This window comes from Bos grunniens, chromosome 21 (assembly GCF_055505025.1).
Source record: "Bos grunniens cultivar Pamir isolate PY7600 chromosome 21, Bosgru_T2T1.0, whole genome shotgun sequence".
Lineage (NCBI taxonomy): Eukaryota > Metazoa > Chordata > Mammalia > Artiodactyla > Bovidae > Bos > Bos grunniens.
The window spans coordinates 25,123,697-25,150,585 of record NC_141185.1 but is presented as its reverse complement, the minus strand read 5'-3'; the positions used below and the strand labels follow the sequence as shown (position 1 = coordinate 25,150,585).

At 37.4% G+C, this 26,889-nt stretch overlaps 1 protein-coding gene across 6 annotated transcripts in view; it reads left to right on the top strand.

Annotated features, from left to right (window-relative positions):
* Positions 1–26,889, top strand: part of PRORP (protein only RNase P catalytic subunit) — a 136,895-nt gene that overhangs the window by 29,999 nt on the left and 80,007 nt on the right. For 5 of the 6 annotated variants that reach the window (XR_015149743.1, XR_015149741.1, XM_086363590.1 and 2 more), the window contains one exon: positions 23,455–23,562. The exons of the other annotated variant lie outside the window; for it this stretch is intronic. Coding sequence is in view for 3 of the 5 variants with exons in the window: in XM_086363590.1 (XP_086219716.1) it covers positions 23,455–23,562 (108 nt within the window). In the remaining 2 variants the exon portion in view is untranslated. Of the gene's footprint in view, positions 1–23,454; positions 23,563–26,889 lie in introns of those variants that run through there. 6 annotated transcript variants of the gene reach the window in all.

The window sequence follows — 26,889 nt, the reverse complement described above, 5'->3', positions numbered from 1 at the left end:
AATGAAACAGATGCAAACTGTATCAAAGTTCACAGGAAGATAGAATTTCCCTTAATCTCCTTTATTACTGGTGGGATGACTCATCTTCCAGTTGTACATTGCTGCTAAGTTATTCAATATTTATATAAGTTAGACATGGAAGGGAAAACCACTGATGAGATGTACAGGACACGTCATCTGAGTTCATGAGTGTTCCCGGGATATCCCCAAGATTTCTACCTGTCTTCTTGCCGTTTCCATTTACTGTTTGGTTCTTTGGCCTTCTGAGTTTCTTTCAGAGTAAAATCACTTCCCATTTTTTTCCCTGCCCTCCACGTGAACAACTTCCATTGGCTACTTTCTCACTCCTGCAGTGCACAAAGACAGTAAGTAATATGCTTATTTAATATGAGGCAGATTTCGTATTGTTTAACTTAAGCACTGGAAATTCCAAGATTACAATTTTTTCCTTCTCTATTCTCTCTCTTCTATTCTTTTTCTTTTTTTCATTAAAAGAGGATGAAAAGACAGTGTAAACCATTTTCTTTTTATATTAGCAGTAAAACTGAGTTTGGATGATAATAGATTCTGCTTCATTGCTATGAGAAAATTTTAAACTTTGGTGACTTTTGCAGGTACAACTGATAAATTGTTCTTTTCTGTTTTATAAACAAAATAAATAACTTTTTCAGCTCAATGAAGTAATGAATTAAGTAGGAGTCAGAACTAGAGATTGTATATTTTTTATGTAGTCATTAATGTGGCCCTTTTTTTCCCCCTCTGCATCTCAGTTTTCTCACAAGATTGTTTTGAGGATATATCTGAAGATATATACATGTTGTAAAGTGTAATCTGCAAGCATGTGCTTCAAGCAATCCCCAGCAGAGAACACTTGATTTATGAATCATCTGTACATACATATGTACTGCAAGAGCAGTGGATCTAGCCTTTCTGAAGAGGGTGGGCTGAATTGTCTCTTTGGCCTTTGAATCAGAATACATGGAAATGAATGATATGTAAACATACCTTTCTTACATATATAAAGTTGTTATTCAGTGGCTAAGTCACGTCCGACTCTTTGCCACCCCATGAACTGCAGCACGCCAGACTTCCCTGTCCTTCACTGTCTCCCAGAATTTGCTGAGATTCATGTCCATTGAGCTCTGCTACCCTTGTCTCCTTTTGCCTTCAATCTTTCCCAGCATCAATGTCTTTTCCAGTGAGTTGGCTCTTTGCATCAGGTGGCCAAAATATTGAAGCTTCAGCTTTAGCATCAGTCTTTCCAATAAATGTTCAGGGTTGATTTCCTTTAGGATTGACTGGTTTGATCTCCTTGCAGGACTCTCAAGAGTCTTCTCTGGCACCACAGTTCAGAGGCATCAATTCTTCGGTGCTCTGCCTTCTTCGTGGTCCAACTCTTACATCTGTAAATGACTACTGGAAAAACCATAGCTCTGACTCTTTGGACCTTTGTCAGCAAGGTTTGTCATAGCTTTTCTTCCAAGGAGCAAGCATGTTTAAATTTTGTGGCTGCAGTCACTGTCCTCAGTGATTTTGAAGCCCAAGAAAATAAAATCTGTCACATATAGAGGCAGTTGGGTTATTACTACTTTAGGGATTCAAATATCCTGCCACCATATGAAGAGAGAAACCCATTTCTGACTCAGGAACAGAAAGCATGGGAAAGTCATTTTCCTGGTGTCCTGTTTTGAAAACGAAAGAGTTAGAGATGGTGACAAACTCTTGGTACAACTTGTACTCTTAACTGCTTACCATGGCACCTGTGGAGGCTTTGGAGTATAGACTTTTTATAGTCAGCTCATTTAATTTTACTGAGTCCTTACAATAGCCCTTCTCAGTAAGTACTAGCCCCACTTTATACTGAAGCCCAGAAAAGTGAAGAGACTTGACCAAAGTCATATCAGTTTGTAGATGCCCCAGCAGAGATTATACAGACCCAAACTGGCTTATCATGACTAGCCCAGGCTCCTTTAGCACCCAGGGGCTTGTGCTGTGTACCTGAGGAGGAGGATAATAATATGGTATCCAAAGTTATTGTTAAAAGGAGCATTTTGAATTTGGTTACTTTTTCAGGGTGAACAATGAAACATCAATAAAGACTCTTAAAAAAAGAGCCTTGGGCAGCTCTCCATATTTGCTTTTCTTTGGAAATTCTTTTTGAGGACTCTGAATTAAGTTTTATCTGTGTATAGTGCTCAATTTTTCTATAAGACTGTTCTCTCTTGTATTTGAAAAATAAGTATTTACTTTCAGATTTTGGGGAGGAGGAGTTTCCCAGTGAGGTTTATTGGTGTGATATTTTTATTTTGTTTTGGGATCATCCAGTGAAAGGAGTTAAATATTTTGCATGTTTGCTTCCAAGGAATGGGGGAAGTTAGGCCTTGAGTTGGTGTTTCGGAGCCGGTTGTTGGTTGATTGTGAACCAGTGGGGATTTCCAGGGTGTGCAAGTGTGGATGCACTCCTTGAACTGAAAGCAGAATTTTTTTTAAAAAGTGGTTAACAGGATTTCTGGGTTTCCAGGATCCAAGCCACGTTATTGCCTTTCTTTGCCTGATTTGTTCTTTTCTAATTTGGGAGCAAGATTCTATGATGAAAAACATGTTGTCTTTTTGCCTTTCTTTTAACTGTTCTCTGTCTTTCAGGATATGATATGAAAGGGAAGGAGAGTGGGATTAAAAAGAACATAGCTTTTTGTTCTACCTCTTCATCTAATTTCTAAACTATCTTTACCTGAATAACCTCTATTTCCATAAAGCACAAGCAAAATTTAAGAAATAACTTTATCCTGTGAGTAAATTATATTCTGCCTGGGGTATTGAGTAGAAAAATCTACTTGGAAATATAACTGGCTGCTAGAGAACTTGTCTCTAACTTGTGATTCTGAATGGCTGAGGATTCTTTAGTGAAACTTTTCAGTCTTTTATGTAATTGATACTGGGCTATCATTTTGTATTTCAAGACCAAAATAGATTATCTTCTTCCTTCTTTCCCCCTGCTCCTCCTTTTCCTCCTCTTTTTTCTGTTTTAAGCTGTATAGTTTTCCATTTTGTCGAGTGACCATAATTTAATTACTTATTCAGTCTTTGGTTAATAGATATTTAGGTTGTTTTAGTCTTTTACTATTACAAAAATGCAACAGTGAATCACCTTACACATTTGTGATTTCTCACATATTCTAACACAGCTGTAAGATTCCTGCAGATTGAATTGCTGGGGCAGTGGAGATTGTGTCAGTTTTGATTGGCCTTTGTGGAAATTTTGTCAGTATTCACACATACTGATCATATTCACACATACTGATCAGCAAAGTATGAGAAGTCTTGTTTCTCCACATCTTTGTGTTCCAGTGTGTCATCAAACATTTGGATCTTTGCCTATCTTAAGTGAAAAATGAAACCTCAGTATTGGGTTAATTTATCATTTTCTTAATGGATAAGTCAAGAATCTTTAGGTTTAAAATTCATTTGTATTTCTTTTCTGCAGAGTGCTTGCTTCTGTCTTACCTACTTTTCACTTGAGTTATTGAGGTTTTTTAGTTGAATTGTGTGAAAATTGCTCAGTTGTATCTGACTCCTTGCAACCCTATGGATGGTAGCCCGCCAGGCTCCTCTGTCCATTGGATTTTCCAGGCAAGAATACTGGAGTGGGTTGCCATTTCTTTCTCCAGGGGATCTTCCCAACCCGGGGATAGAACCTGTGTCTCCTGCATTGCAGACAGACTCTTTACCATCTGAACCCCTAGGAAAATCCTAGTTGATTTGTAGAAGCTCTTTATTTGAAAAACTGTGGTTTGAATTATAATTTTTTTCCTTCTGCACATTTTAAAATAGTCAAATTTATTAAACTTTTATGACTCCTGGGTTTCATACTTAGAAAGACCTTTTCCTTTATAAGATTATTTAAGAATGAATAAATACAAATAAAAGCTTCCTGTTGCCCCCTATTACATTTGTTGTTTTTCCTTTACATTTTTGATACATTTGGGTCTTTTTCTGAAGTAAATGTGATAGGGTTCCAATTTGATTTTTTTTTCTCTTCAGTTAATTACACAGTTGTGTCAACACCATTTATTTAACAACCCATCTTTTTTCCTTTGAGTTTGGGTTGCCACTTTACATCAAATATCAAATTTCCAGTATATTTGGGTCTGCTTCTGGACTTACCTATTCTCATCCTTTAATCTGTTTACATGATCATACTATATTGACTATTGTAGTTTTATAATATGTCTTAATATCTGGTGAAGCTAATCCTTAGAACTGGGGTTCTGGCCCTTTCTTTATAAACTTTCAAGGAGTAAATATTATAGGCCCAGGATAAAATGTACTGATAATGTTCCCTGGGGCAAAATCGTGTTTTGTAAATATGACAGTCCTATGTCTTTTAAACTTTTTTGACCACAACTCAAGTATAAAATACACTCTGTGTAACAACTCATTTGATAACCAATAAAACATTTACCTGCTCTTGCTACATGTGTTGGACTGCATTTTAACTGTTATTTCATTGTAAACCTCAGAAATGCTGATTGTAGCCTATTAAATTGATTTCATGACCCAGTCACTGGTTGTGACCTGCAGTTGAAAAATAACTCATTGGACTTCTGTTTCAGCGAAATCCCAGTAGTCCTTATCAGTCTTTTTTGGAGTAGGGAGCAGGAGAAAAAGGGTTATCTCTTCCTATGTAAACTAGGAAGACCACATCAAAGCAAGTAGGACTTCTCAACTAAAGAACTCATGAAGGGCATTTGCATTTCTCTCCCGTTTTGCAAGTACCTTGTAAGGAAGGACAGTAGTCTGGATTGGCATGCCTTCTTAAAAACATAGGCCACAGATTATTCATATGTACTGTTCAGGAAAAGGAAAAACTGTTAGACTGCCGGTGCCAGGAGGTTCAGGCCCATGTGAGGATGATTCTACCATCTTTAAACAGAGTTGTTTTATTGTGTTCTGGCTTTTAGGGCTCCCAGCTCGATTGTTGTTGCTCTGTTCCACTGTACCTATGGTGAGAACATGGATTTTTGTGGAAATCCATGGAAAGCACTTAAAATTCTTATTTTTCTATATTTTTGTGATTTACATAGCATGTAGAAAGCACTATAAATGTCTTTGTGTTATTGTTATTATTTGGCCTGGATATTTACAGAAATTTTTCTTCAGTTTCAGTATTAAAAATTTTGTGGGAAGAGGACTAGATGAATTTTTTCATTGTTTCCCTGAAACTTGTGAGTTCCTAAAGACATACTTTTATCTTCAGAAAATTTTAAAAAATGGTTTGTTCTCATCTTTTTGTTCTGATTTATTCCATAACACCCTTATGAGGCTTAAGTTGGATTTCTATTCTCTTTCATATCTCTAATGTTTTTTTCTCTTATCTTTTGTTCTCTTCATTCTAGTAGAATTTTTCTAAGTTTGTGCTGGATTTCACAGAATCCATATCCTAGTGTTTAACTATTTTTAATGCTTTCAATGAAGATTTTAATTCTGTTGCATTTTGTTTTTTCTTGCTCTTCTACTTTGTTTTTGTCAGATCCCTTTCCATCTGTTGTCATTCTCTCCCTAAAGTTCATTGCTCTTTCTTTGTAGATGCAACTGAGTTTTCCCCGTATGTTAAAAGGACAATAGTACGATTTGTCCTATGCCTACCCTTTGAGTTTTTGGTGATTCCCAAGGCTCCAGTTTCCCACAGCTTCCTTCCTCTTTTCCTACTCAACCCACTCTCCTTGTTCATTTTCACCCTCTTCTCTGTACGCCTCTCTTAGCACCTGTATGCTGGTGATTCACAGATCTTTATAGCTTCAGCCCATGCATTCTCACTGAACCCCAAAGTTCCTGTTGGGCATCTTCCTGAATAACATTCTTTCAGTAACAGGATAAGGGTGGTAAATTATTTTATTCTTTTTTGAAAGTATTTACTTGAATGACAGCTTAACTATGTATTTTCCCTCAACACTGTGAAGATAGTATTCCATTGTCTTCTGGCCTCTGTTTTAGTCACTGTTGAAAAGTTTGCTTTTGGTCCAGTCTTTGTTCCATCTCCATACATCTTGTTGCTCTTAAGGGTTTTTTTTTTTTTTTTTTCACTTCTGTTGTTTCACTGTGATGGGTATGTATGAATGTATTTTTCCATCTTGGGATTCACTGAGCTTCCTGAATGTGAAGTTTCATGTCTTGAATCAATTCTGAATAATTCTCAGACCTTGTATGTTTAAATGTTACTTCTGAAATTCCTAATAGACTTTTATTGGATCCTTTTACTCTCCTTCATGTCACTTACTCTTTTTCATATATTTCATCTCTTTATCTCTCTGAATTGCATTCTGGGTAACATCTTCAGATCTATCTTCAAGTTCACCATTTCTTATCTGAGATGTGTCTGTTCTTCTCCTTACCCATTTGTTGAGGGTTTCCCCCCTAATGTTTCAATAATTTACAGACCATAAAACTGACCCATTTTAAGTATACAGTTCAGTGATTTTGAGTAAATCTGTCCCTTGTCTGACCATCACACAATTCAGTTTTAGAATATTTGTTACCCCAAAAAGTTTCATCATGTCCTTTTGAGGTCAATCCCTACTCCTCCTCCCAGCTCCAGTGACCTGCTTTCTGTCTCTGTAGTTTTGCCTTTATTAAAAATTTAATATAAATAGAATCATATAATCTTTACTTTTTTGGTTTATCATCTTTCACTTAACATAATTCTTTTGCAGTATATTATATTTAGTTTTAAACAGAATGTTTTTGAGTTCATGCTGTTACATCTATTCATAGTTCCTATTCATGGCTGAATAGTATTCCAGTGGATGAATATACCACAATTTGTTTATTTACCAGCTCATGGATATTGGAGTTTATGTCCATCCAACTCCATTTACTTTGTAATTTTAATTTTAGAACTTCTCTTTGCAGTTTTTTCCTTTGTTTTTTCATGGTCTCTGTCTTACGTTCAGATTCTTTTATGTTTTAGTTATTTTTATGTACTTATTTTATATTGTGTCTTAGATTTTTCTGTTGTCCTTTATCCTGAGTTCTTTGGGCTCTAATCCTTCTGTTGCGTTAGAGGACTCTCACACAGGGTGGATTATTTTCTCTTGTGTTTTACAATTCTTAATTGGTGAGCTTGCTTTTTCTATGAGATTACTGTTATTGTTTGGATTGTTGATGGTGTCTCTCCAAGGAAGTTTTGTGTTTACTTCTGCCAAGTGCCCAAGAGATATTATTGGACCAGAACCCTTTGTTACGTAATTTTTTAATGGAGCATGATAATTTGTATCATACAGTTTGTTTAAATTTGTACTTCAAACTTACTTAAGATGTAAGCCTGGAGTTTCTGTTTATTTTTTTAAATTTTATTGTATTTTTGGCCATGCTACATGGCATGCAAGATTTTAGTCCCTTGACCAAGGATTGAACCCGTGTCTCCTGCATTGGAAGCATGGAGTCCTAATCAACTGTACCACCAGGGAATTCTTGGAATTTCTTTTTCTGAAGAGATTTTTTTTTCCTACTTAGACCCCTGGTAATGGAGAAGGAAATGGCAGTACACTCCAGCGTTCTTGCCTGGAGAATCCCATGGACACAGCAGCCTGGTGGGCTATAGTCCCTAGGGTTGCAAAGAGTTGGACATGACTGAAATGACTGAGCAAGCACACAGACTCCTGGTAAAGGTGGAGAAGCTGATATATTGTGTTTGAACATCAATGTGCTCATTTGTAAAGATTCTTCTTTTATTGTAGAGTTGACTTCCAGACTCCCCCTCTCATTTGAGCCCGAGGTTTGATAGATCTCTCCCCTGTTTGCTGATACCCAGTCCATTTCTACTTTTTAACTTCCTTCCTGGATAACATTCGCATCAACTCTTATCTGTACCATTCTGATTTTCAGATCTGGCTTCATCTCTGGCATTTAGAGATTTATTTCACTTATTTTCTTAAAAGTTCACCATGTATTAAGTATTTTTATCATATTTTATCCAGCCTTTTTACATATTTGTAGCAGGAAGGTTTTTTGGTTTGTGTTTTCATCTTAGTGGAATCAGAAAATTCACATAAAATTATAACTGTTCTTAAATAGGAGTCTATACAATAGTAATTATAACTATAATTACTGAATGAAAAAACGTCTAGAATATAACTTGCTATTAAATGAGTATAAACTTTCTAAAATTATTAGTTAGAGTGGCATTTTCCAGACATGTGACTTCATTTTTCCCTGGCTAATTTAAGGCAGTCATACTAGTATTCCTTTTATTGAAGACTTATTTGGATCCCATGGTTTAAAGAAGGCACATGAAGAAATTTGGTTTTTACTGTTGTTCCCATGTTTAGAACAGTGCTTCCAACCAAAATAACTGGTATTCCCCTGTTTTTCCATATCCACTGTGACTAAAGCCAGTTGTTTTAACACTCCCTTTCTTCTGATCTTTGGAAAATATTGTCTGATGTTTGCAGCACATTGGATATAATTAACATGTTAAGATAACTATTTCTTTTAAGATATAAAATTTTGAGTATATATTATTATAGTTCTGTTTCCCCTTAGTTGCTGTTTTAAAGTAGGAAATTAAATAAATGAGAGATCTGTTTTTAATTTCCTTGTGAAACCTGTATGAAAGTCTTAGAAGAGAAGTAAACTGTCATAAACATATGGATCATCATCCCCCAAATTTGAAAATCTTAACCTCTTCTGAGTAGAAAGCTGGTGTGTAAGGGCCAGTCTTTTATTTCTCTTTGTTACTGTGCATCTTTGGATCTTTCTGCTACTCATTTGTGATTAGGTGATGACCACAAAGCAAAAAATATCAGTTCTTCATAATTGTTTCTAATAAGAGGTTGGATAAGAAAGAATTTAAAACTTTTATTTACTCTTTTCCATATTGTAGTAATAAGCAGTGTTTTTTTTTTAATTTAAGCTCAAACTTTAATTACATGAAGATTTTATACTTATTTTTGGAGTTTCCAAATTGCCTAGTTGTTAATCCTCAAACATGCCAAGCTCTTTGGTGTTTTTTAAGGACCTTGGTGGTTCTTTCCTCTGCCTAGAAGACTCTTCTCCCAGGGGGGGAACATCGTTTACTCTCTCACTTTGTTCAGATCTTTGTTCAAATGTCACCTCATTAGAAAGGCCCTTTCACCAAATCTTAAATAGAGGCTAGGCAGTTGGGAAGATCCTGTGGAGTAGGAAATGGAAACCTGCTCCAGTATCCTTGCCTGGGAAATCCCATGGATAGAAGAGCCTGGTGGACTACAGTCCATGGGGTTGCAAAGAGTCAGGTGTGTGTGCATGCGCACGCACACACACACACACACACACACACACACACACACACACAATGATGCTAATACCCTCCCTGTCTTAATTTTTTTTCAAGGCACTTTCCTCTACCTGAAATTAAGTATTTGTGACCTTGGTGTTCTTTGTTTCCTTAGCTAATATACTGTAAGTTCCTTGAGGGCAGGAAATGTTTTCACTTTTCTGTTCCTAGGAATATGTACATTATTTTACACACACATTTGGTGCTCAATGAACATCTGTTGACTCACTGACCAAGTGAATATATTATGAACTTGTGGCCTAAGGGTGAGATCTAGCCCTTATAAGTTTCTTTTTTTGTTTGAGCATTTTTGTGTTTTACTCTTTAAAAAAGTTATTTCACATATTTCAAAATGCCAAATTTTTTATTTTCCTTAAAAAATCAAACCTGCTAACTCTGCATCTGTATTTTTATGTGGCAACAATTATCTGGACTGAACACTGGGCTGTTTCCTCTATTTTAATGGACCTACTTTCTCCCATTTTGTCACAGTTGTCACCTCTTTCTGTACAATCTTGGACAATGAGATCTATGTTATTTGCTAATTATGATTTTGCTTGCTCTGCTTTCTTCAGCTTTGTTCACTTTACCTGTTTATACCACCTGTCTAGTCCCTGTAGACATCTGAGTTTACAACTTCTTGGTGGCTCAGATGGTAAAGAATCTGCCTCTAATGAAGAGACCCAGGTTTGATCCCTGGGTTGGGAAGATCCTCTGAAGAAGGAAATGGCAACCTACTCCAGTATTCTTGCCTGGAGAATTCCATGGACAGAGGAGCCTGGTCAGGCTACGGTCCATACAGTCCATGGTGTTGCAAAGAATAGGACACGACTGAGTGACTAACAGTTGACTAACAGTAAAAAATTATAGTTTTTACAATTCCTATGCAGTTAAACTTCTCAGGTTTAAATTTAAAATTATAAAATGAGTAAAGATGATAGAAGTTGTGCCTATTATTGAAGGAGATATATATTGAATTTATAAAACCTGTATGTTACAAAAATGAAGAACTCCCTTTGGACCAATGAGTACATGAAAAGATGTTCAACATCATTTGTCATGAAGAAAATGTACCTCAAAACTGCAGGGAGGTACCACTTCACACCCACAAGCATGACTGTAATAAAAAAAGACATACAATAACAAGTTTTGGTTGAGGATATGGAGAAATTTGAAGCTTCATACTTTGCAGTCAGGATATATTAATAAAATGGTGCAGCCACTTTGGAATACAGTCTGGCAGTTCCTCAGTGAATTAAACAGAATTACCACATATGGTAGCTTGACAGTTTTATTCCCTAGATACATATACTCAAGGGAAATGAAAACATACATCCATGCAGAACCTGTACACAGATGTTCATAGCAGCATTTTGCATAATAGCCCAAAGGTGGAAATAACCCAGAAGTTCATCCATTAATGAATAAGTAAATAAAATATGATATATTCATACAGGGGCTTCCCAGAAGGTGCTAAGTAGTAGAGAACCATCCTGTCAATGCAGAAGATACAAAGTTCTTGTATCAGAAGATGATACCAGAAGATGCAGGTTCTTGTACCATCTTCTTGTACCAGAAGATGCAGATTAGATCTATGGGTTGGGAAGATCCCCTGGAGTAGGAGATGGCAACCTGCTCCAGTATTCTTGCTTGGAGAATTCCATGGACAGAGGAGCCTGGTAGGTAACAGTCATGGGGCTGTAGGGAGTTGGACACAACTGAGTGACTGACACAGCACAGCACAATATCCATACAATGAAATATTACTTGGCAATAAAAAAGAATGAAGTACTGATATGTGCTGCAACATAGACCTTGAAAAGATGTATGCTGAATGAAAGAAGCTAATCATAGAGTTGGGCTTCCCTGGTGGCTCAGTTGGTAAAGAATTCACTTGCAGTGTAGGAGACTGCCTGCAATACAGGAGAGCCGGGTTCAATCCTTGGATGGGGAAGTTTCCCTGGAGAAAGAAATGGCAACCTCCTCCAGTATTCTTGTCTGGAAAATTCCTTGGACAGAGGAGTGTTGTGGACTATAGTCCATAGGGTCGCTAAGAGCAGGACACAACTGAGTGACTAAACCACCACCAATCATAGAATGTCACATAAATGTGTGATTTGGTTATCTGAAATGTCCAGAATAGTTAAATCTATAGAAACACAGTAGATTGATTAGTGGTTACTGAGTGATTGGGGGGCAGGGACTGGGGATGAAGATTGATCACTAATGAGTATGGAGTTTCTTTCTTCTTTCATTTTGAGGGAGCAGTGCTACAGCTTGCAGGATCTTAGCTCCCCAACCAGGGGTTGAACCCCACTCCCTTGGCAATGAAAGGGCAGAGTACTAATCCCTGGACTTCCAGGGAATTCCTGGAGTTTCTCTAAGAGGGACAGACTGTTTTAAACTGGTGATGTGGTACAACCTATGAATGGTATATTTCAAACTAGTGAATTGTGCGGTATATGAATTATGTCTCTGTAAAATTCTTTTTTTAGTTAGAACTTCTTTTATTAATAGCCAAGAAACAGATGTTCAAAGGATCAGTGAATTTTCATACCCCAGATCATGAGCCAGTCATCTATCAATTACAATTTTGGCAGTAGCCCTAGAAAGAAATAATTGTTTCTTGCTTTAATGTACCACCCATTAAAACAGATAAGCATGCATATTTGTATTGCCCTATGCCATAGTAAACTTCCCAAGTGGTGCTAGTAGTAAAGAACCTACCTGCCAGTGCAGGAGATATAAGAGACTTGGGTTCAATCCCTGAGTGGGGAAGATCCCCTGGAGGAGGGCACGACAACCAACTCCAGCATTCTTGCCTGGAGAATCCCAGGGGCAGAGAAGCCTGGGGGCTACAGTCCACAAGGTTGCAAAGAGTCAGGCTTGACTGAAGAGACGTAGCATGGTGCAGCACATGCCATAGTAAGTAAGTGCGCTGTCTCAGTGGGTTAACTCTTTCTTTTTCATGCCTTCTCAGCACGTATTCAAGGGCTTTTGTGTGCAATGATATAAATTTGTTTAGTTTGGAAAGGCAACATCCTGGGGACCCATCAAAAGTATTACAAAGTAATTGAAAGTATTACTCTCTGACTAGTAATTTATTTACTAAGCAGAACTTTAGTAATGGGAGAAAAAACAACCCAACATCTTAGATTTTTCTGTTTTTTTATTAGAAGACGTGGATTGGGAGGATAATCTTTGGCTGAGATTATATTACACATTCTGTGATTGCACAGAGGTTCCAGAGACTCACCTTTCAAACAAAGCTTCTCAAGTATACCCTCTTCCATTCTGTGGTTTTAAGGGATTTCCAAAAGTTGTTAACATAGAATATCAGAACTGGAAGGGGATTTTATACGTTGTCTAGTTTAACTCTTGATTTTTACAAATGTCCATTTTTCCAGTAATACTGAACTACCTTTGTTTATCATTACTCCTGAAGTGAATATAATGAGTACCAAATATAGCACCAAGATGATAAATTGGAAATATAATGGGAAATATTTTTCATGTGAATTACTAGTGAAACTTGAATTTTAGAAATTTAATGCACTTATTTTCCTTGGTTTATTCAGACTTAAATAGGAAATGGTCACATTGTATGTAAACTTTTAATTTCCTTGTAGTTTTATTTCCATTTATAAAAAATAGTATTCCAACCAATATTGAGTTAGTTTTGATATGAATTGAAACTTTCTATACATTGTGTAGGAAATATATTTGAGCAGAGAAATTTTAAACAAAGTATTTGCTGAGTAGAAAGGAAAGAGGATGGTCCCACACAACTGGAGTTGGCAGGGACAGAAAAGCTAAAGCAGCCAAGTGACATGTGAAAGCATGTTTATAGATCAGCGGTTATTTTAATGATGAAATGCATGTTACTATTAGGATTTTCTTTTGTTTTTTTAATCAGCTTTACATGTAATAAAACTTGCTAATGTACAATTCAGTGAGTTTTGACAAATATATGCAGTTGTGTCATAACCTCTACAATTAAGATATGGTATGTTTAGGGACTTCCCTGTTGGTCCAGTGATTAAGACTCCCCACTTCCACTGCAGGGGACATGGGTTCAATCCCTGATCAGGGAACCATGATCCTGCATGCCATGCTGCACAGCCAAATAAAAACAAAAACAAGATATGGGATATCTCACCCCCAATAGTTCCCTTGCATTCATTGCAGTCAGTTCCCTCTCCTTCCTTTCTGGAACCATTAATCTCCTTTCTGTTGGTATAGTTTTGCCTTAAATTTCATATAAATGACATTATACAGTATGGATTAGCCCTTTTTGTCTGCCTTTTTTTTTTCCATTTAGCATAGTTCTTTTGAGACCCATTCATATGTTTTTGTGTATCTATAGTTTCTTTTTATTGATGAATAGTAAACCATTGTCTGGATATACCACAGTTTTTCTGTTCATTCACTAGTTAATGGATATTTGAGTTGTTTCCACTTTGGGGTAATTACAAATAAAGCCATTATTAACAGTCACACTTAAGTCTTCACGTGGATGCATGTTTTCATTTCTCTTCTTTGAATACTAGAGGTAGATTTGTTGAGATGTAGGATAAATATATGCTTAACCTTATAAAGTATTTGTTGGTCAGTTGTGGCCAACTCTTTGAGACCCCATGGACCATAACTCACCAGGCTCCTCTGTCCATGGAATTCTCCAGGCAAGAATCCTGGAGTGGGTTGTCATTCCCTTCTCCAGGTGACTCTTCCTGACCAAGGGATCAAACCCAGATCTCCTGTGTTGCAGGCAGATTCTTTACCGTCTGAGCCACCAGGGAAGCCCTTAATCTTCTAAGAAACTGCTCAATTGTCTTCCTGACTATCAGTTCAGTACAGTTGCTCAGTCATGTCTGACTCTTTGCAACCCCATGAATCGCAGCACGCCAGGCCTCCTTGTCCATCACCAACTCCTGGAGTTCACTCAAACTCACGTCCATCGAGTCGGTGATGCCATCCAGCCATCTCATCCTCTGTCGTCCCCTTCTCCTCCTGCCCCAATCCCTCTCAGCATCAGAGTCTTTTCCAGTGAGTCAACTCTTCGCATGAGGTGGCCAAAGTACTGGAGTTTCAGCTTTAGCATCATTCCTTCCAAAGAACATCCAGGACTAATCTCCTTTAGAATGGACTGGTTAGATCTCCTTCCCGACAATAGTTGTGCCATTTTGCAATATTGGAAGTTCCAGCTGCTCCATATACTTATTATGGTCGGTCTCTTAAATTTTAGCCATGCTGGTGGGTGGTTAATGATTTCTCACAGTGGTTTTAAATTTTTATTTCCCTAATGACTAACAGTGTTGAGTATCTGATCATGTGCTTATCGGCCTAAAAGGGAAACTTCCTCTTTGTAATTTTGACACAGTGATATTATCTGATCCACAGTTGATTACTCAGGTTTTGTCACTTGTCACAATAATGTCCTTTGTAAGTTTCTCCTTTACCCAGATCCAGTCCAGGATTACACATTAAGTTTAGTTGTCTTGTTTCTTTGGTCTCTTTTCATCTGCAACAAAATTCTGTTTTCTTTGTCTTTCTTGAATTCTGACCTTTTTTTTTCCCTGAAAACTATAGACCTAGTGTTTTGTAGAATGTCTCTCAGTTTGGGTTTACCTAATATTTCATTATGATTAGATTCATGCATTTTTGGCAAGATATCACAAAAATGCTGTTGTATCTTTCTCAGGGTCTTCCCCTGGTAGCTCACTGGTAAAGAATACATCTGTCAATGCAGGAGTCTCAGATTCCATCCCTGGGTTGGGAAGGTCCTCCGGAGAAGGAAATGGCAACCCACTCCAGTATTCTTACCTGGGAAATCCCATAGACAGAGGAGCCTGACAGGCTATAGTCTATGGGTTGCAAAAGAGTTGGACACAGCTTAGTGACTAAACAACAATACTACTTGTCAGAGGCATCGTGTCAAGAGGCATACTATGTGAATATTGGTAATGACTGTGTTGCCCAAGAAATTTTTGTCTATCCTGATGTTATGTGGAATTCTATTTTCTTCTAGGTTTGGCTCTTACATTTAGATTTCATAGTTTTGGCTTTTGGGTTTACACTTTCACTTTTTAACCTTTTATGATCTATAACTAATTTTTAACTGTGATGTGAGCTAGAGATTGAGGTGCATTTTTTTCCACCGTTTTATTAATTTTCTTCACTGTTTTCTGTTTCTCTGATGCTGTTCTTCATTATTCTATTATCTTTTAAATGTATTTGCTCTTCTTTTTCTAGCTTAAAGTGAAAACTTGGATCAGTGATTTTAGACCTTTCTTCTTTTCGTGTAATCAGTTAAAACTAAGTATTAGTCTAGTGCAGTCCACAAATATTTGTGTGTGTGTTATTACTTATATATACAACTATATATATACAATCTAAAAAATGAAATAACTATAACAAAACACAAACAGACTCACAGATATAGAGTCCAAATTGGTGTTTACCAGTGGGGAGAGGGAAGCAGGGATGGGACAAGATAGGGGTAGCAACTGACAAATATTGATGAAAATGTTGGCTTAAACCTCAACATTCAGAAACCTAAGGACATGGCATTTGGTCCCATCACTTCATGGCAAATAGATGGGGAAACAATGGAAATGGTGAGGTACTTTATTTTTTGGGGCTCCAAAATCACTGCAGATGGTGACTGCAGCCATGAAATTAAAAGGCTCTTGCTCCTTGGAAGAAAAGTTATGACCAACCTAGATAGCATATTCAAAAGCAGAGACATTACTTTGCCAATAAAGGTCCATCTAGTCAAAGCTATGGTTTTTCCAGTAGTCATGTATGGATGTGAGAGTTGGACTATAAAGAAAGCTGAACGCTGAAGAATTGATGCTTTTGAACTGTGGTGTTGGAGAAGATTTGAGAGTCCCTTGGACTGCAAGGAGGTTTACCCAGTCCATCCTAGAGGAAATCAGTCCTGAATATTCATTCGAAGGACTCATGCCAAAGCTGAAACTCCTATACTTTGGCCACCTGATGCAAAGACCTGACTCATTAGAAAAGACCCCGATACTGGGAAAGATTGAAGGCGGGAGGAGAAGGGGATGACAGAGGATGAGTTGGATGGATGCCATCACTGACTTGATGAACATGAGTTTGAGCAAGTTCCGGGAGTTGGTGATGAACAGGGAAGCCTGGCGTGCTTGCAGTCCATGGGGTTGCAAAGAGTCAGACGTAACTGAGGGACTGAACTGAACTGAACTGAATATTTTACTATCACTTAGTTCAAAATATTTTCTAATTTTTTGTGTAATTTTCTTTTAACCCTTGGGTTATTTGGAATTATTATTCAGAAATATTTGGAACTTTTCTAGGTATCTTGCTGCTGTTGACACTCTATAGTGACTGCATCAATTAACATTCCCACCAACAGTATACAGGGTTTCACTTTTGTGTGTGTATGTGTGAGTAATCAGCAAACATGTTTCAGATTTTAATATTTTGAAATGTATTGAAACTTCTTTTATGACCTGAAGCTGTGGTTTGTCTTGATGTTCCATGTATTCCTGAAAGGAAGAAATATTCTGCCATTATTGGATGTATTCTTTTTTAGGTATCGATCAAGTCAAAGTGGTTAATACTATAGTTTAGCTCTTCTGTATCCCTACTGATTTTTGTCTACCTTTTCTATCAATTATGGAGAGAGAAGTGTTGAAGTCTCCATCTATAATTATAGACATTTGTGTTCCTCCTTTCAGTTTTGTCAAGTTTTGCTTCTTGTATTTCCAAGCTCTGTTCTTATTTATGACTATGACTTCCTTATATATTGATTTTGTTGTCATTACAAAGTGTCCCTTTTTATTTTTTATAATACCCTTTAAAAAAAAATCTATTTTGATTCAAATTAGTATTGCTACTTCAACTTTCTCAAGCATGCCAATGCATGTGTGCTATGTATTTTCTTCCTACTTTTCACTTTCAGCTTATCCATATCACTATATTTAAAGTACATCTCTTATAAGCAGTATTTTTAAATAGGGTTGAATTCAGATTTAAAACAAGTGGGACTAATCAAACTGAAAAGCTTTTGTACAGTGAAGGAAACTGTCGACACCATGAAAATGCCACTTATTGAATGAGAGAAGATACTTGCAAAGGATATATCGGATAAAGGGTTAATATCCAAACTATACGGGGCTTCCCTGATAGCTCAGTTGGTAAAGAATCTGCCTGCAATGCAGGAGACCCTGGTTTGATTCCTGGGTCGGGAAGATCCACTGGAGAAGTGTTAGGCTACCCACTCCAGTATTCTTGGGATTCCCTCGTGGCTAAGCTGGTAAAGAATCCTCCTGCAATGCAGGAGACCTGGGTTTGATGCCTGGGTTGGGAATATCCCCTGGAGAAGTGAAAGGCTACCCACTCCAGTATTTTTACCCAGAGAATTCCATCCAAAATACTCAAAGAACTCATACACCTTAACATTAAAAAAACAACCCAATTAAAAATAGGACAGAAGACCTGAATAGACATTTTGCCAAAGATGACGTGCAGATATCAACAGGCACATAAAAAGATGCTGAACATCACTAATTACCAGGGAAATGAAAATAAAAACCACAGTGAAATATCACCTCACAACTGTTGGAATGGTTATTATTAAAAAGACAACAAATAACAAGTTTGGCAGGATGTGGAGAAAAGTGAACCCTTGTGCACTGTTTGTGGGAATGTAAATTGGTGCAGCCACTATAGAAGACAGTATGGAAGTTCCTCAAAAAGCTAAAACTAGAACTACCATATGATCTAGCAGTTTCACTCCTAGGTATTTATCGGAAGAAAATGAAAACGCTAATTTGAAAAGATAAATGCCCACCGATGTTTACTGCAGCATTATTTACATTGCCAAGATATGGAAGCAACCTCAGTGCCTATCAGTAGATAAATGGATAAAGAAGATGTGGCATGTATGTGTATCACAAAAGAATACTAACTCAGTCTTAAAAAAGAATGAAATTTTCCATTTGCAACAACATGAATGTACCTAGAGGGTATTATGCTGATATAAGTCAGACAGAGAAAGACAAATATTATATGATTTCACTTATATGTGGAATCTAAAAAACAAATTAACCAATATAACAAAACAAAAACAGAGTTATAGATACAGAGAACAAACAGGTGGTTGCCAGAGGGGATGAAGGTGGGGATGAGAGGAATAGGTTGAGGGAGATTAAGAGGTACACACTTCCCAGTGTGGGAAATATAATCAATAACAGATAGTAACCTGAATAGACAGGTTGTGGTCAACCTGTCTACACTTATTATGGTCAACTATATTTCAAAAACAAGCAAACAAATTTAAGAAAAAGATCAGATTTGTGGTTTCAAAGGCAGGAAATGGAAAGAGGACAAATTGGATGAAGTTAGTCCAAAGACACAAAATTCCAGTTATTTAGATAAGTACTAGGGATATAATGTAAAACTTTACAAATATAATTGTTTTATTATCTATTTTATTTTATATTTTCTGTTTATCAAGTTCACACTACTGTGTGTCATACGTAAAAGTTGTTAAGAGTGTAAGTCCTAACAGTTCTCATTGATGAATGTTCATTAAACTTACTGTGGTAATCATTTCATAATATATGTAAGTCAAATCATTATGCCATATACTTTAAACTTACACAGTGTTGTATTTCAACTATATTGCAATGAAATTGGAAGAAAAAACAAAGTACATGTCTTATATACAGCATTTTTGATAATGTTGAATTTAAATATTTTATTTTGCTATTATCCAAAAAATTTTTGGCTCTTTTATTCCTACTTTCGAAGAAGGCAATGGCACCCCACTCCAGTACTCTTGTCTGGAAAATCCCATGGATGGAGGAGCCTGGTAGGCTGCAGTCCATGGGGTCGCTAGGAGTCGGACACAACTGAAGTGACTTAGCTAATTCCTACTTTTATGTTCTTTTGGGTTAATCAAATGTTTTTAAAAAAATTTCATTGAATTCTTTTGTTGGCTTATTATCTATACTTTTTCTATATTTTTAAATATATGAATTGGGGTTATAATATGCATTCTTAATCTAGTCCACTTAGAGTTTAGATTATTTGTTCAGTTGCTAAGTCATGTCCGATTCTTTGCAGCACTGTGACTGCAGCACGCCAGACTTGCCTACATTCATTATCTCCCAGAGTTTGCTCAAACTCACATCCATTGAGTCAGTGATGCTCTCTAACCATCTCATCCTCTGCTTCCCCCTTCTCCTTTCACCTTCAACCTTTCCCAGCATCAGGGTCTTTTCCAATGAGTCAGCTCTTCGCATCAGGTGGCCAAAGTATTTCAGCTTCAGCATCAGTCCTTCCAATGAATATTTAGGATTGATTTCCTTTAGGATTGACTGCTTTGATCTCCTTGCTGTCCAAGGGACTCTCAAGAGTCTTTTCTAGCACCACAATTCAAAAGCATCAATTCTTTGGCACTCAGCTTTCTTTATAGGCCAACTCTCACATTCATACATGACTATGGGAAAAAACATAGCCTTGACTATATGGACCTTTGTTGGCTAAGTGATCTCTCTGCTTTTTAATACACTGTCTAGGTTTGTCCTAGCTTTACTTCCAAGGAGCAAGAATCTTTTAATTCATGGCTGCAGTCACCATCTGTAGTGATTTTGGAGCCCAAGAAAATAAAATTTGTCACTGTTTCCACTTTTTCCCCATCTATTTGCTGTGAAGTGATGGGACCAGATTCCGTGATCTTAGTTGTTTGAATGTTGTTTTAAGAACACCTTTTCACTCTTCTTTTTCACCCTTCATCAAAAGGGTCTTTAGTTTCTCTTCACTTTCTGCCATTAGAGTGTAACCATCTGTGTATCTGAACTTGTTGATATTTTCTCTGGGCAGTCTTGATTCCAGCTTGGGATTCATCCAGCCTGGCGTTTTGCCTGATACACTGTGCCTATAAGTTAAATAAGCAGGGTGACAATATACAGCCTTGACAAACTCATTTCTCAATTTTGAACCAGTCCTTTTTTTATTCCATGTCCAGTTCTAACTGTTGCTTCTTGACCTGCATACAGGTTTCTCAGGAGATAGGTAAAGTGGTTTTAAGAATTAAACCATCTCTTTAAGAATTTCCCACAGCTTGTTGTGATCTGCACAGTCAAAGTCTTTAGCATAGTCAATGAAGCAGAAGTAGATGTTTTTCTGGAATTCATTTGCTTTTTCTATGATCCAGTGGATGTTGGCAAATTGATCTCTGGTTGTTCCTCTGCCTTTACTAAATCTAGCTTGTACATCTGGAAGTTCTCAGTTCATGTACTGCTGAAGCCTAGCTTGAAGGATTTTGAGCATTATCCTGCTAGCATGTGAAGTGAGTACAATTGTATTGTAGTCTGAACATTCTTTGCCATTACCCTTCTTTGGCATTGGAATGAAAACTGACCTTTTCCAATCCTATAGCCACTACTGAGTGTTCCAGGTTTGCTGGCATATTGAGTGCAGCACTTTAACAGCATAATCTTTCAGGATTTGAAACCGCTCAGCTAGAATTCCATCACCTTCACTAGCTTTGTTCGTAGTAATGCTTCCTAAGGCCCATTTGACTCCACACTTCAGGATGTCTGGCTCTAGGTGAGTGACCACACCACTGTGGTTATTAAGACCTTTTATGTATAGTTCTTCTGTGTATTTTTGCTACATCTTCTCAATCTCTTCTGCTTCTGTTAGGTCCTTTCTTTGAATTCATTTATAACTATATTTTCCTTTAAATTCTTAAATCTATTTATAATAGCTACTTTAAATTTCTTGCCTGCTAACTCCAACAGTTAGCAGGGTTGGACTTTGGGTTGATTTCTTTTGACTTTCTTCTCTCTTGACTGTGGGTCACAATTTCCTATTTTCTCTCTTGTTTATTAATTTTTTCATTGTGTTTTGGACATTGTGAGGGGCATGTTGTAAAATTCAAAGGCTCTGGATTCTATTATCTTCCTCTAGAGGTTGTTCATTTTTTGCTTTGCCAGACTATTAAACTTGGTTAGACTCAAAAGTCTAAACTCTGCTGCTTTTGCTGAAAGTGAAAGTGTAGTCGCTCAGTCCTGTCTGATTCTTTTTGACCCAGTGGACTGTAGCCCGCCAGGCTTTTCTGTCCATGGAATTTCCCAGGCAAGAATACTGGAGTTGGTTGCTGTTCCCTTCTCCAGGGGATCTTCCTGACCCAGGGGTCAAATCCCACTCTCCTGCATTGCAGGCAGATTCTTTACCATCTGAGCAACCAGGGAAGCTGTTTTTGCAGTGGATAGTAATTGAAATTTTTGTTCAAATCTTTCAAGTCTTTCACCTGTTCTCCCTCCACCCCCCAGCCCGGGCTCCTTGGAGTCTCTTCTGTACATGAATAGATCAAGAGCTAAGGATTTAGCAGATTTATACACAGATTTTTGCAGTTCCCTCTTTTCTAATATTCTTTTTATAACTTTCCAGCCTCTCTGACAACCTGAAACTCTTATCTTCTCAAACCAATTGATTATTATTTCTCAAACCAATCAGTCTACAGTTTTCTGGTTGATTTTCAGTTGCCCCTCCCTACCATGCTGAATAGAGTGCCCCTCTGGCAAAAAGCTGTATACAGGCAAATTTCTCCTGCTGCAGTTCACTTCTTTTCTGGTTATCCATAGATGCGTAACGAATCACCCCAAATATAGTGGCATTGAACAGAAACAATCACCTATTATTATTATGGTTCTAGGGTTTGACTGAACTCAGTTGTGTGGTTCTTGCTTGGCTCTTCTACTGTTGTAATCAAATGAAGGCTAAAGTCATCTTGAAATCTCCCTCACTCTCATCAGTTTGACAGTTGATATTGGCTTTTGGCTGGGACTAGGTTCGACTTTCAGGTAGAATACCTGTGCGTGACCTCTGCCTGGGCTTTTTAATAATAGTTGGCTTCTAAGAGCAAGCATCCCAAGAGGGAGAGCCGGATGGAGCTGTATTTCTTTTTATTAACTGGCCTTGGAAGTCACATAGTGTCACTTTTGCCACATTCTCGCATTGAGGCAGTCACAAAGAAAAGCTTCTACTCAAGTGGAGGGAATTAGACTCCACCCTGGTGGCTCAGAGGATAAAGCATCTGCCTGCAACCTGGGAGACCCAGGTTTGAATCTCAGGTCGGGAAGCTCCCCTAGAGAAGGAAATGGCAAGCTACTGCAGTATTCTTGCCTGGAAAATTCCATGGATGGAAGACCCTGCTAAGCTACCATGCATGAGATTGCAGAGAGTCGCACACAACTGAGCAACTACACTTTTGAGGGTGAGGAGTGTCAAAGAATTTTTCAGACATGTTTTAAAACTATCAAACCTTCTTTTAAATGTTGTGTTCCCTTCAATTTCTCCTTGCTTTTGGTCATTCTCTAGTACCTTCAAATAATTACTATTTATGTAGATAACATCATGTTATCTGGTAGTCCATTATAGACTACTTCATCATTACCGGGAGTAGAACTTCCTCTCCTACATTTCTTCCATCCATAGCACTCATCACCTTTGCCGTTCATATATTAACTGGTTTATATTGTGTCTCTTCCCATTAAAATGCAAGCTCCATTAAGTTGGGATTTTCTCTCTTTGGTAACTGCTAGGCAAAAAATTGAGTAGGCGCTGAGCAAATTTTTGTTGAATGAATGGTGAATGAATTTTCAGCTCTTCAAAACAGCCATGAGTAACCAAATCCTCTTGATAAAAGAGGAGTACAAATTATAGAGCCTTGTTCTTTCCACATGGTTACATTGGTAGACTGGCATATCTCAGATCCATTTCTCCTTGGCTTAAAGAATAGAGCATAGGGATTTTGACATTTTATTCTCATTACTGCTGTATGTGTCAGTTAAGCAGGCTAGATAACTGATTACAGCTCAGTTGAAATACCATGTTATGTACTTTGTGAAGTGTAAAGCACTATGAGATTATAAGAGATATCAGATAATTACATGCAGTTGCACCTGGTAGGCTGGTCTTTACAGATTTCATTTTGAAAGCATATTTCGGTATGTGTGTGTATTTGTTTATTTTTAAGGAATGAGTATTTTGATTTTCCAGGACAATAATGAAAGTTATGGCTGTATGTTTATGATAAAGACCTTAGTAGGTTCTTATTATTTTATCTGACTTTTTTTTTTTAGGAACTTAAGAGATTTCAGAACTTTGTAAAATACCATCCTCCTTTTGATGTTGTCATTGATGGGCTCAATGTTGCCAAGATGTTTCCTAAAGCTCGTGAATCTCAAGTTGTAAGTACAAGTTTTGTTATTCCACATCTCTAGAAATATTTATTGGACTCATTTGTGATCTTTCTTGGTTCTCTTAGTTCCCCATTTTCCCTTCCTCTAAAAATAAGTTCTCAAAAGTGCCACAGTGACCAACCAGTCATCTAAGATTCACTGTTTTTGTTTCTTTTTTTTTCTGGCTCAATACCTTTATTTATTTATTTTTTAAATTTAATTTTATTTTATTTTTAAACTTTACAATATTGTATTGGTTTTGCCAAATATAGAAATGAATCTGCCACAGGTATACATGTGTTTCCCATCCTGAACCCTCCTCCCTTCTCCCTCCCCATACCATCCCTCTGGGTCGTCCCAGTGCACCAGCCCCAAGCATCCAGTATCGTGCATCGAACCTGGACTGGCGACTCGTTCCATATATGATATTATACGTATTTCAATGCCATTCTCCTAAATCATCCCACCCTCTCCCTCTCCCACAGAGTCCAAAAGACTGTTCTGTACATCAGTGTCTCTTTTGCTGTCTCGTATACAGGGTTATTGTTACCATCTTTCTAAATTCCATAAATATGCGTTAGTATACTGTATTGGTGTTTTTCTTTCTGGCTTACTTCACTCTGTATAATAGGCTCCAGTTTCATCCACCTCATTAGAACTGATTCAAATGTATTCTTTTTAATGGCTGAGTAATACTCCATTGTGTATATGTACCACAGCTTTCTTATCCATTCATCTGTTGATGGACATCTAGGTTGCTTCCATGTCCTGGCTATTATAAACAGTGCTGTGATGAACATTGGGGTACATGTATCTCTTTCAATTCTGGTTTCCTCAGTGTGTATGCCCAGCAGTGGGATTGCTGGATCATAAGGCAGTCCTATTTCCCGCTTTTTAAGGAATCTCCACACTGTTCTCCATAGTGGCTGTACTAGTTTGCATTCCCACCAACAGTGTAAGAGGGTTCCCTTTTCTCCACACCCTCTCCAGCATTTATTGCTTATAGACTTTTGGATCGCAGCCATTCTGACTGGCCTGAAATGGTACCTCATAGTGGTTCTGATTTGCATTTCTCTGATAATGAGTGATGTTGAGCATCTTTTCATGTGTTTGTTAGCCATCTGTATGTCTTCTTTGGAGAAATGTCTGTTTAGTTCTTTGGCCCGTTTTTTGATTGGGTCATTTATTTTTCTGGAATTGAGCTGTAGGAGTTGCTTGTATATTTTTGAGATTAGTTGTTTGTCGGTTGCTTCATTTGCTATTATTTTCTCCCATTCTGAAGGCTGTCTTTTCACCTTGCTTATAGTTTCCTTTGATGTGCAGAAGCTTTTAAGTTTAATTAGGTCCCATTTGTTTATTTTTGCTTTTATTCCCAATATTCTGGGAGGTGGGTCATAGAGGATCCTGCTGTGATGTATGTCGGAGAGTGTTTTGCCTATGTTCTCCTCTAGGAGTTTTATAGTTTCTGGTCTTACGTTTAGATCTTTAATCCATTTTGAGTTTATTTTTGTGTATGGTGTTAGAAAGTGATCTAGTTTCATTCTTTTACAAGTGGTTGACCAGTTTTCCCAGCACCACTTGTTAAAGAGATTGTCTTTAATCCATTGTATATTCTTGCCTCCTTTGTCAAAGATAAGGTGTCCATATGTGCGTGGATTTATCTCTGGGCTTTCTATTTTGTTCCATTGATGTATATTTCTGTCTTTGTGCCAGTACCATACTGTCTTGATGACTGTGGCTTTGTAGTAGAGCCTGAAGTCAGGTAGGTTGATTCCTCCAGTTCCATTCTTCTTTCTCAAGATAGCTTTGGCTATTCGAGGTTTTTTGTATTTCTATACAAATTGTGAAATTATTTGTTCTAGCTCTGTGAAGAATACTGTTGGTAGCTTGATAGGGATTGCATTGAATCTATACATTGCTTTGGGTAGTATACTCATTTTCACTATATTGATTCTTCCAATCCATGAACATGGTATATTTCTCCATCTATTAGTGTCCTCTTTGATTTCTTTCACCAGTGTTTTATAGTTTTCTATATATAGGTCTTTAGTTTCTTTAGGTAGGTATGTTCCTAAGTATTTTATTCTTTCCGTTGCAATGGTGAATGGAATTATTTCCTTAATTTATCTTTCTATTTTCTCATTATTAGTGTATAGGAATGCAAGGGATTTCTGTGTGTTGATTTTATATCCTGCAACTTTACTATAATCATTGATTAGTTCTAGTAATTTTCTGGTGGAGTCTTTAGGGTTTTCTATGTAAAGGATCATGTCATCTGCAAACTGAGAGTTTTACTTCTTCTTTTCCAATTTGGATTCCTTTTATGTCTTTTTCTGCTCTGATTGCTGTGGCCAAAACTTCCAAAACTATGTTGAATAGTAATGGTGAAAGTGAGCACCCTTGTCTTGTTCCTGACTTTAGAGGGAATGCTTTCAGTTTTTCACCATTGAGGATAATGTTTGCTGTGGGTTTGTCATATATAGCTTTTATTATGTTGAGGTATGTTTCTTCTATTCCTGCTTTCTGGAGAGTTTTTATCATAAATGGATGTTGAATTTTGTCAAAGGCTTTCTCTGCATCTATTGAGATGGTTTTTATGGTTTTTATCTATATGGGTTTTATTTTTCAATTTGTTAAGGAAGATAAACTTCCAAACTCATTCTATGAGGCCACCATCACCCTAATACCAAAACCTGACAAAGATTCCACAAAAAAAGAAAACTCCAGGCCAATATCACTGATGAACATAGATGCAAAAATCCTTAACAAAATTTTAGCAGTCAGAATCCAACAACACATTAAAAAGATCATACACCGTGACCAAGTGGGCTTTATCCCAGGGATGCAAGGATTCTTCAGTATCTGCAAATCAATCAGTGTTTTTGTTTCTGACAAGTAAGTGGCTCTTACTGGCTGGGCAAAAGTGAGAGATTCAAAAGTCTATGTAATAAAGGGCCAGTTCAGCCTTTTTTGTGTAACCTTTAGCTAACCTTATAGGTCTCTAATCTTTGGGTTATTCTATCTTGTCCCCATGGATCACATCCCTCCACTTGAAATTTATCAACTTATACTATTAAGAGGTGTTAATCACTCATTGGGGCATCCTGGAAAGCTCAGTTGGTAAAGAATCCACCTGCAATGCAGGAGACCCTGGTTTGATTCCTAGGTTGGGAAGATCCACTGGAGAAGGGATAGGCTATCCATTATTCACATTTGTGTTCTTCCAGACATACTACGGAGAAGGCAATGGCACCCCACTCCAGTACTCTTGCCTGGAAAATCCCATGGGCAGAGGAGCCTGGAAGGCTGCAGTCCATGGGGTCGCTGAGAGTCGAG